Raw genomic sequence first — 12,567 nt, 5'->3', positions numbered from 1 at the left:
CTTTTTAGAATGGAGGCATGTATGTTCTGAATGGTCCCCCCCCCCGAATAGAACAGGGCAGTTTGAAATATTATGCCATTTTTATAACAGAAACAGCTTTAATTTTTTTAGGGATGCTAGGAGATAAATACAGGATCTCATTCAGCACAGACCACAGTGATTCAATAATATTTAAATATAGAGATTATGCAAACCAAGAAAGATGTGTAACTTCATGCTCTTCAAACTACAACTGAACAATCTGACTTCAGTAAACAGGGGCATGAATGATGGCAGTTACCTGCTACAGACAATGTATACACTTAAAATGGTTAATTGTTTAACAATCTTCGTTCTTTCTTAAATGGTGATAAATGGATCTTCTGCAAACCATGATACTATTACTATCCAACAAGAACATGTATTCACCATGTAGGAAGCAGACAATCTCGACTGTACACATAAACTCGACTGTGATGTTTTACACATAAACTTGCCATAAGGTGAGGAAACCTTTGAAGCTGACCATTTCCACTGATAAATATTTCATGTTTTATATACCTGGCACCAATGCAGTCTGTTTTGCATTTATTTGTCAAACAAGAGTTTCTAAAGTAGTAGCTGTAGCTCCAGCAAAAATTACGCCATTCCCTTCGCATCGTATATGTCTAAATTGGGTTCCGTTGATACGTATTAAGCTCAGCAGTTGCCTTTTTTACAGAAATTTTTCTATTGATGCAGCAATATTCTTTAACATTCTTCTGAATCTGTTGAGTACACACTCTGTTTTCCAACAAGTGTGTCTTTCAAATGATGTTTTCCTAAGAATGTTGCATGTTGTCAGGATTTCATGCACAATATATCTCGATATCTCCAATTATTTTATAACGCTACAATTGCTCCAACAAGCCAAACTAACAATACAACCTCTTTGAAACTTAGTTAAATCACTCATTTATCTTCATGGTAAAATAAATTAAACAAACCATAGGCAAATTTGCAGCTTTCATTCAACTTTGAGAAGATGATTAAAATAATCACACTCACAAAAAAAAAAAAAATGATGATTACTTTTATGTATTACAATGTTATCATAAGAAACAAATTTAACCATTTTAAGCATTACTGTTTCCATTACTTTAAACACCCCTGTTACATTACTTATGATAAACTACTACAAAGCTATTTACTTACGGATGAATGCCTTCATGAAAAACTTGCTAAGGCTGAGATATCCAATTATGATGAAACTAAGAGTCAATACTTGAAAATGAAGGCCATCCCCAAATGGATATCATAAATAATTATTCTTAAAAATCATTTTATTATTACAGGAAATCAATAATTATGTATTTTACAAATAACATATTTATTTAATGTGACAGATGAGCACAATCAGTATTATTTACAAAGGTCAAGATGTCCATATTAAATTCTGTGTCTGTGAGTTGCAGAAGATGTACACTGAATTATCCAAGAGGCAACTTCTTCATCGATTCTTAAAAAAAAAATGGATATTGGAAGAATGCATTTTAAAACAAATAAAGGTTTTTAAAAACTGATATTTTCTAACCAAAAAGCAGATAGGTTATGATAATGTTTATTAAATAGAAAAATGGAGTAGTCCGGTCCTTTTGTGATTTATGCTTGACAGAAACACATGATTCTGAAAGTCATGGGATTCCAGCTGTACATTCATTGGTTACTCTTCAGCGTAAGTTCTAAGTAGATTATTAAACAGCTAATTTTCCATTTATTTTATCAAATACTATCAATTTATTCAGGACTATCAATCTTGAATTGAGTTTCTCCATGATATTCTAAACATATATACAGAATATTTAGAAATCCACTCTTTTTTCTTCAAGACTCCAATGTCAAACAATTGCAGCATGGAATCTGTTTCCATAAAAAGTTGCACGAAAGAGTTTTAGCTTATCAGCTATTGGTGTTGCCTTAAAACTTTTTAAATGTTCAAAAACAAAATCAAATCCAATCATAATGATAGGCCTTTAGGCTGCAGAATACAGTCTGGGGGACCATGTCTTGAACAGCCGTCTTTTAAGGCTACTCTTTATATTACATACATAAAATCCATAAATGTATCTACCAATCTACTGTATCAGGAATCAAACTGTTAAACAAATTATACGTATTCTGTAGCTTAAATTACTTTGTCATCAATAGCTATTTAGGCCAACAGCTGAATAAGAAATAAATAAAGAGACAAAACAGTAGAAACTAAATATAAGAGATAGTTTTTTTCAAAAAAAGATGTACAAATTACATGATATAATGATCCCTAAGTTTAAATGATACTGAAAATTACTGGATGAAACAGAACTGGAATTCATATAATTTGTTTATATATGGCTAAAAATCAGTCTACAATTTTGTATTCCAGTATATTACAGAAAAATTATAGGTACACTGCGGCAAAACAAACAAACAAAAAAAAAAAAAAAAAAGGGGGGGGGCAGTTCTATCTTTTGCTCTACTGGGACGATTGACGGATTTCAAATACGGAAAAAATTGGCATATTTCAGGAAAAGTCCGATTTAGTGTCAAAATACCTATATTAGAACAATCCTATATATAAATCTAATACATATCCTACATTGCACTTTCGAGACATGAAAAATGCAGTTTGAATTTCATCAATCAGCCCAGTAGAACGGGAGATATAGAACTGTCTCATTTTTTTCACAGTGTACCTACGAAACATATTAAATAGGTGCATACAAAACAGCAGCACGTCACAAAAACTGGGAAGTTTACAATATAAGGCTCATAACAGAGCTCAAATATTACGATTTAGCATACATTTTGCAGCATATGAACAACTAACCATTTAATTTATTTATAAACAAGATATATCTTACTAGGAAATTAAATAATATTCTCCAACAGAGAATTCTAATATTTTGCATATATATTCAAGGTAATACAGTTGAAACCTAAAATTCACCAATCCCTGAATGCAGAATCTCAGGTATCAGCAGTGAAACCCAGCAGTTTATATTTAGGTTAGGTTAGGTTATTCAATTATGGCAAAGCCTCGAGGGCTATCTGCCTGAGAGGAGAGATGCCTTCGTGGAGGACTTTCTGAGGTTAGTGATTTTTGGACATTACTGGCAACTTGTTTATTCATCATTACTGAAGCATACTGCTATAGTCTGTTGGACATTAACTTTTAAAACTGTCACTAATCAAAGTTGCTAAACTTGTACTCATTAACTCAATATCAATATAGTCTTCTAAATGGACAAGAACTGTGAGAGCTAAAATCTTAATACACTTCCAGCAATGTGGCAACAGCCAAAATGTGTACAAGCACACTAAAAATAACTACTTTAAACTGCAAAACTGTACCAAATATCTGGATTCAAAATGTTTGTATCAAGATTTTAAATAAAAAAATCTAAATGAGAGTCTGCAATTAAATTCTTTCAAGAAAAAAGAATTATCCACAGTGAAGAGCTTCATTCAAATAACCATAACATAAAGTTATGTTCCAGTGTTAATACAGCATTAAATATAATTGCATCTGCTGATCATGAGAAGAAAAGACTGTGAACCCAAAACGGTTCAATGAAAACACTCAATTCACAAAGCACATTGAAACACCAGAAGAAATAGAAAATATACAGTTAAAATGATAAGACAACATTCTGCTCCAATATCCTGTTTCCAGTTATATGATCAATTATACATCATAATGATACAAAGCGTGGCTATTATTATAATCAAAGTACTTGTATTTTTCTATATAAAACTTCAATAAAAATGTAATATGTCTGTTGCTAAAAGGCACTCGAATGTCTTTCTGTAGAACTGCTTTTTCCAAAATAATATAACGTTAAGTTGCAGAGGATCTTCTTACTGACCTGCCCACTTTATGAAAATCACTACTGAATCACTTAACACCTGAAAGGAATTTATACACCTAATTGTGAATGTTCTCCTTTTAAAATACTCGATGAGTATTCTTAATTAATTGGAACATCTTATACTCAAACACTTGAATACAATATACTAATACAAAGAATTCCCAATACGAGATAGGCTACATAAAATTAAAACATTCTCTCATGCAAGCGCTTGTGGCAGAAGTATGTGATTAGCACACCCAGCTTACACATGGAACTTTCCTATTTGAGACCTAGCTAGAAAGCAGTTTTTTTTCATGCTTTCTTGTTCTAAAAATAATAATATAAGGCAGACATGAGTACATGTGTCAAATAAAACACTGATGAAGAATAAGCTGCCCCCCCCATCGATAAGTGATTATTTTTAATTAAAAATTAGTTCAGATAGGAATCGATGTCCTTTTGTATTAAATACAGCATTCTTGGTGAACACAAAAATTGAACTCTCAACAAAGAATTCAGCTCAGAATGACTTGCCACAGTTCCTAGTTCTCAAAAATCAAAAGATAATGACAAATCAGCTTCAGAAAACTTGAAATACTACCTGATAAGTTTTGAAGTTTTAAAAGATACTGTCACAACAGTAGTCAGATTTTATTTTGAGCTAATACAGTCAAAAGTCGTTAATTCGGACACCCATAATCCGGAATGATCTATAATTCGGACCTCAAAGCTGCAAACTTTCTGCGCATGCGTCGCGTTCACGCATGCGCACAGGCGTTTACGAGAGTGCGTAAGACCCTTACGGCTGCGAATATGTTTGTGCGCATGCGCATTTAATGTGTAACGGAGTTATACGCTAAGCTAAAGTTATCTAATTCAGTTAATGTTGCTGATTGCGTTGTTCTTTAATCTTCGAATTGGATCCGGCTTATTATTTTTTGCAGACTGTTAGAGCAATTTTATAAAAGTAAGCTTGAACTTTCGATTATGTCAAATAGAATTTCCGATATATATTTACTACAAAGCGAAAGTATGTTTTGAAAATCCGAAATCTGTTTATCAATTTCACGCTGCTTTGCAGCAGAGGAGGGGGCAGAAACGTCATTATTAGATTATGATAGATTAGAAAGATTATGTCAAATAGAATTTCCGATATATATTTACTAATATGTAATTTGTATCTACAAAGCGAAAGTATGTTTTGAAATCCGAAATCTGTTTATCAATTTCGCGCCGCGGATTGGAAGTTGATCTGTCAGCACTATCCTTATCTTCAGGGCAGATGTTTATTTTATTTGGTTTATAATTCCGTACTAAGTGTAGTATTTCATCTCGATATACTCCGTCTTTGATATGATTTAAATCAAGTTCCTCGTCATTATAATTCGCTTCCGATAGTGAAGAAAGTGACCCAGAGGTTATTGAAAACGAAAACATTTCGATTGACAAATTAGTCGGTATTCTCAACAACAGCAATTATAGGACTTGAACAGCGGAACTTTGTAACTAAACAAGAAATTATGTCTGTTTAATAGAATTAAAGAGAAAGTATTATCACATGAAACGAAGCAACTTACGTTGAAGGAAATGTTTAATAAGGTAAACAAATAAATATTAAGCTTTTTCTTTTTGTAAATTTTGATACCCTTTAGATCATAATTGTTCTTTATTTAATAAATTACGGTTTCATATTTTTAATTTTGTAATTTCTGAATGCCATCTTACGAGATTTAAACTGATGATCTATAATCCGGAATCGCCGAAGTCCCGACGAGTCCGGATTAACGACTTTTGACTGTACTATAAAAATCTGACAATCTGAACACAGCAATAAAGTTTTAAACTACCTCTTTCTTTTCTAAAATAGCTGCATTAAATTTTCGAGGTCAAAAACAAACTTTTGGATTCCCCATTCTTAGCACTACACTGAAATACAAATTAAGCCACAATACATGCAAAATTATACACTGTGACTCTATTTAAACTGATATCCAACATTGTGTTTAAATATTTGCTCCTTGTAGTTCACTTCTTATTAACAGAAACAAAATAATTAGAATAAAACACACTTAACAGCAGAAGAAATTTAACAGCAGAACTTTCCAGATGACCCAATGTCTATGTAAGTTCCTTGCACTGCCGAAAAACAGCAATACCTACAGCGAATAATTTTGAAAACACATATCCTTTTCCCTGAACATGTACACTTTGAAATTCAAATTTTCAATAATTTCTTCATTATTTACATTTTATGCACATTTAATAAAATTCTGATTAACAAACTCAGCGATTTAAAAGCAATGTGTTGCCATTCAACAAAGCCTTTTGAATTTCATCAGAAAACTCAACAATTTAAAGGAAATATGTTGCCACTCAGCAAAGCATAAGATATTTGTCTTTCAAACTTAATGAACAAAAGACATTTCTTTTTAATCGCTTAGTTTATTGCACCGCTAGAAATAAAATATTTTTTTATTAGTGTGTTGACTTTTGGTTTAACATAATATATTTTTCTTTCACATTTAATGTTCACTACTGATTAGCAAACTCTCTGGACAGCATATATTCACACAGTTCTTTATCTCTAATATTATTATTCATCATTAGTTATACCTGTGAAATTAGCTGAATTCATTAATTTTTATAATATATATTTTAAGTTGGTAACTGCACGACTGGCTGATTCATTTTGAATTAAAAACATCCTTACTATTTTGACAGAATTTTAGAATTTTACAATGCAACATAATAATTTTTACTTTCACCCTGCACAACAAATTACAGTTTTTTAATTTGTGATCAACTTGATTTGTTAAGCATATTTTATACAAGTTTTTTTTTTTCATTATTTATAAAAATAATTCTATACTATGATGATAGATATTAATTTAAAAATTCTGGATACTTTTCCATTTTGCAGGCGCAAGCAATAAAAGTCACCAAAAATGGTACAACCAATGCCAAACGGAATATTCTTGCTGGTAACCTTTTATGCCTCATTTTCAAAACAAGTCACTGCCATTTCTTATCAGATTGATTGTTTTTTTCAATACTGGCACACAATTACATAGAATTTTTTACCAAATAGTTCAGTTTTATGCCCTAAGTCAATTAGGATGTTACCCTGGGATGGCCTTAAGTCAATTAGGATGTTAAATTTTATGGTCTAAGTCAATTGTTGTGGTAATTAAGTCAATTAAAATGCAATCACACCACTCACCCGAAGGCAAAAATATAGAAAAAGCAAAGTCAAGGGTTAAATTCCTCAATTCTAATGAGAATGCACTAGCGAAATACAGCACTGTGGTTTTACATAATTTCTGAGTAAGCTATTCGTACAAACTGAAATAATTCTTGCATTTAAACTTGTATTCCAAATTAAGATTTAACTTGAAATTAATGTAGGTAATTACTGAGAGAAATAGATTTTTGTAGCATAATTTATGTGAGATGTGATCACTTGGGGTCATGCGATATGAAACGGCGAATCAAGAAGTTGTACCATGAAAGCATAGTAAATTCTTAAATTAACGTCTTCTTAGGAATTTATTGTCAGGAATTTATTTATTTATTTTTAGGAATTTATTGTTTTAAATTTAACAGCAGAACTTTCCAGATGACCCAATGTCTATGTAAGTTCCTTGCACTTTATTGTCTTTTTACAAAATTTTAAACGATATTAAAATGTTTATGCCTTCAAAATAAAAAATTTCTTAGAACTAACATTTGTTAACATTTTTTTATGTGTATACTGTGTGTTGTTGCCAATAAAGTCTGCTTGGCAAGATTTGCTTCAGCGAAACGGAAAAGCATCACATTCTGCTATGAGATAAAGACAAACCTTTGTTAGAGAATAATATTTTCCTGGCAACTACACTTCTGTTTCTGCAACATATTATTTAAAACATTTTTTTGTTTTAGTTAGAAGGTATCTTTTCAAATACTGCTATGTAGGTAAATGTATATACACATAACAGCCAAAAAAGAGAAAGAGATCAATATTAACAAAGGAAAAAAAAAATTTTAATAACAAATCAAGTAAAAAGAACATAAAATCATTAGTTATAATTATTAACACACTCTTTATATTTTATTACTTTCTATTCCTAGAAAAGTGCTAGAAAGAAATAATTTAACTTATTTTATATTAATTCAGAAAATTAAATTTACACTCACCTGAAAAACATTGCTTCGATGACCACTACTGTATTCTAACAACGGTTTAGAAATTGTCCAATCCCAAATAATTATACCTAAATCATCTGACCCTGAAGCAAGTTTTGTACCAGTTGTATTAAAGTTTAATGCATTTACACAACCATCATGCTGTTTCATTTTATACATTAGTTCCAATCTTTCTACCATATGAAGACTACCATAACAATTGTATCTAAAAAGATCAGGATAATACTTTGAAGAATATCCATATTGCCGAGATACAACACATTTAGGAGCTGACCAACAATATTTGGGTCGAGGAGTATTGGGTGTAGGATCATATTTCAATTTATCTTCCTCATCATTCTTAGATGAATCTTTTTCACCATCATCCTCTAAATCTATCTCTTCAAAATCATGATCATCATCTGACCCTGGTGTTGATTGTCGCTTTTTATATCTCATTTTTAAATTGTTTAATTGAATATTTACATTAGTATCTGTTGTTTCACTTTCCATATCCTCTACACGGTCTGCACTTTTTGATGCATTTCCCGTTTTTTGGGAACATTTTTGCATTTTGTTAAGTACTTCTTCTTTGCTTTCAGTTTTATGCTCTAGCTCAGGAAGGCTACAGGTTTCTAAATTACCAGAATCAGGACTGCTCAGTTCAGACTGATTACAGTCTGTCTTTAAAGCATCACATTCACCATTCATATGACTAGTTTTGGGATCACAGTCAGTACTATCATCTGAACTATCACTTTCCGGTATCACATTTATTCCACTGTCTTCTTTTTTCATACGCTTTCCTCTTGAAGGACCTTTTGTAGAAAATCCACCTTCAGCACTGTTAGCACCATCACAGCATTCAGTAGATGCTTCTAGCTTTGTAGGTCTTTTAGATTTATTGGAAGAACTTGAACTAGGTTCCATTTTCTTAATATTCCTCAAGAATTTTGCAACCAGAAGGAAGGCTACAATCAAACCTTAAAATGAAAAAAAAATTGCCAATTTAGATGTTAATCATATCCATTTAAAAGTTATTAAAAATGCATGTTAATATAGCATGTAAATATGTGCATACAAAACAATGGGTGCTAGAATATTCTATAATCAACTGAATGATAAATTATCTATTTAACATTTTTTAGCTATTAAACAACACTTTGCCTCAAAGCAAAATCAGCAGAGGTCAATGTATAATGTGAGGTATGAAAATTATTCGTATTCACATATCTACAACAAGGATTTATTTTTAAATGAAATCAACTATACAGATTTTTTACATAAGCTTGCTGTATTTTAATACAGTAGGATTCCTTTCCATAAAAACATTTCAAAAGGGAATAATAATATATAATGCAAGTTAGTTTTGAACTTACAGAATGTTAAGCATAATACATTAATTTTTGCAGATAATTCTATGAAGTTTTGAAAAATAGTGGGAAATTTCACCATATCCAAAAAGTCACATTTTCACATCTTATGATTCACCAATAAATAAAACTTCTATTATTGGACTGACACAAAAACTACTGCAGCTGCACAAAATTTCATTCGCAAGTGAGAGTAACAGCACGGTCTACTGTTGGTTAGATTAGTTCTATTTTTGAACAATCCACTTTGTTACTGATGCAGTGTTTGACAATTTCTTTCAATGATATTCCACAGATGATGCCAATCTTTGATTTCAGCAGGATAGTGTTACATCAAGCATTGTAAAAATAAACAGAATGTTTTTAAAGGGCATCCTTGTTTGCTTGATTTCATAATATGGGGCAATCAACAGTCTAATGACCACAGATCCCTATAGGGGTACATCATATTCAAAGCATATGTTAACTCCCTCCCCAATCAGCTGTTGTCAAAGCTTAAGGGGGTCTAAATATATCTCCTTAACTGATGCAAAAAATACATTCTACCACATTCAACTAGATGGTGAAGGTGCTGATTTGGGTACATTTATGACTTCTTTTCAAAGATATTACTTCCTTGGCAATGCTTTTTGGCCTCAGCTATGCAAGGTGAAGTGTGTTAAACAGCCAACAGACAGTTTTTTGAGTTTTTCCCTGACATTTATTCATATTTTGATAATATCATTATACATATAAAATTCTTGATGACAATTCTATAAAGTTAAAAATGGTTTTTTAGAATCACAGACAAAATGGGTTGAAATTTAGCAAACAAAATGGCTGATCTTTACTGTACGTTACCCCTTGGTTTCTGTCTGAAAAAATAGCCATGCAGTAGTGGTTGTTCGTGAAATCTGGAAACCTGCTGCGTGAAATAGGTTTTTTGGTAACTGTAAATGTTGATAATGTTGGCAAAACTAGCCTTAGGAAAAATTGTGTTTCTTTTTTAATTTTTGTCAGTAAAAAGGTGTTATTTCAGCGAATATCACCAAACATGTTGTAATAAATTCAGATTTTGGCTATTTTTTGTAATAGTAACCCCTTTGTGTGGATCCAGGTTTGGTTTTCAGTTCCTGTCGCTGTTTGCTTGCATGTGCATCTTGGATTTTGAACTTGCTATTATTTTGCTGTTGTTACCATCATTTGAGTATGTCTGAGGTGGGTAAGCAAAAAAAATGTTGATTAACAATGGATGAGTCGAAGCGACCAAAAATTTAATGAACTGCTTACGTAGGAGGATGGAGGAGATGGTGGTGGGAAGTGTGAACATGCGCATAAAAAAAAGTATGTTAAAAGATTGACGTTTTCATTTATTTATTGATCTCTATGTGTTAATTTTTGTTAACAGATTCGTTGTTTTATGTTTTTATGTTAGGAAATATGTATTTTTGGTTATTTATTACTCTCTGTGTATTTTTGGTTATTGGTTAGTCTCTGTGTGTTAGGACAGCGGAGAATTCTTTCTGGTTAACATGATAGTTTCAACTTTGTTTTAGCCTCCTGATTTTGTTTAAGTGAAAATAGATCGATGGGTACATAGACATAGTTAAGACAGTGCTCAATGCTTAGTTTTCACAATTCTGTTTTTTTTTTCTTTTTTTTTTCTCCTTAAGTTAAAATAGGTCGATGTGTACATGGACAAAGTTAGGGCATGCACAATGCCTAGTTTGTGCAATTCTCTGATTTTTTTTAAAGTTAAAACAGGTCGATGTGTACATGAACACCGAATTTGTGTAAGTCTTTGACTTCTTGTTTTAGTTTTGTGTAACGGGCGGAAGGATCAACATCATCTTGAAATTGGTGCCAATCCTTCTTGGCATCAAAAACGAGATGATTTGCTAAGGGGTACTGTAGAGTAAATTTTAACCAATAAAACATTTAAACCAGAATTATAACATTTAGGTTGCATAGTTTCATCTGTTGGCCTCTCGAAGTGTATGCTGAGCTTGATACAAGAGCTTAAATAGCACATCTTGCATGAAATTTTTGCATTGATTTCACTTGGTTGTAGTTGTTCACTTGGTTGCAAAATTATGAATGATTCTAAAATTATAATTGAAATTAATGGACATTTCAGGAGTATTTTACCTTAACACCATGAAAACCACAGATTCTCATGTCTGAATCTCATATATTTGCTAGAGCATATCAAATTAATGAAATTAAAATGTCTTTTTTATTATTTTTAGGAAATGACAAAAAAATTAATAAGGTTATACTTTTCTATGATTGCCAACATTTCAGCTTCCCCCTCCCAATTTGTAATACAATACATAACCATCAATAAATTTTCAAATAAACATATAAATGGTAAATATGCATTTTTTAATAAATTTATACAAAACTGAAACCAAGGAAACAAAAGACTAACCAAAAACAAAAAACTAAGCTATTTAATAAAGAGTCAAAGTACTTGCATCTGAGAAATATAGCATTTTAATACCTTGACATAATCTAGAATCTATGAAATGAAAAACAATACTCAAACATTAATTATTTAGCAAAGTAAAAGATTACATAAGGAAATCATAATTATGATCATGAAATACTGAAATAATACACGGTAAGAAGACAGAAAATGTCTTCTTACCTTGAAGGGAATGCTAAAAGGAAAAGAACAAATATGGGAAAACAACCAAGAATTAAGTACATACACACTGAAACTTGACTGTGTGCCGAATAGGTCTATATTGGCCTTGTTATGTGAATAGAGAATGCTAAAACTATAGTTTAAAAAAAGAAAGAGAGAGAGAGAGAGAGGTAGAGGGGAGAGAAATGACATATAATGCCAATGAGAAAAGAAATTAAGGTTCTGCTGAAAACCAGTGCTACATAAAAATTAAAAAACACATTTTCAGTTTTATAGAGGTGTCTATGCATAATTATGTTGAAATACAATGTGCCTATAAGAATCAGCCATGACGTCCTTCTAAAGAGAAAAATTTTTTAGATTTTTATAGCTATTATCTTAAAAAAATATTAAAATAAAATTTAAAAAAATTGTAATGAAAAACTTCTTTTTCGTTCCGATTTTTATTTATTTATTTATTTTTTAATCTTGCAGCATATAGCACAGTTTAGTCTCAATGTTTTTAATTTCAATTTTTATTGTTTTAAATTTCTTAAAAAATATTTGCAGA

General features: G+C 31.2%; 1 protein-coding gene across 2 annotated transcripts in view; it reads right to left on the bottom strand.

The window, feature by feature from the left end:
• Nucleotides 1-12,567, bottom strand: part of LOC118198912 (DDB1- and CUL4-associated factor 8-like) — a 102,574-nt gene that overhangs the window by 73,936 nt on the left and 16,071 nt on the right. For both annotated transcript variants that reach the window (XM_035370701.2, XM_035370700.2), the window contains exon 2: nt 8,028-8,998. In XM_035370701.2, the coding sequence (XP_035226592.2) occupies nt 8,028-8,945 (918 nt within the window). In that variant the 5' untranslated portion in view covers nt 8,946-8,998. The remainder of the gene's footprint in view (nt 1-8,027; nt 8,999-12,567) is intronic.

Source organism: Stegodyphus dumicola, chromosome 2 (genome assembly GCF_044657685.1).
Source record: "Stegodyphus dumicola isolate Sdum_Otavi_A_Nest chromosome 2, ASM4465768v1".
Lineage (NCBI taxonomy): Eukaryota > Metazoa > Arthropoda > Arachnida > Araneae > Eresidae > Stegodyphus > Stegodyphus dumicola.
Note: the sequence above shows the minus strand (reverse complement) of the source record. Positions and strands in the feature narration are given on the sequence as shown.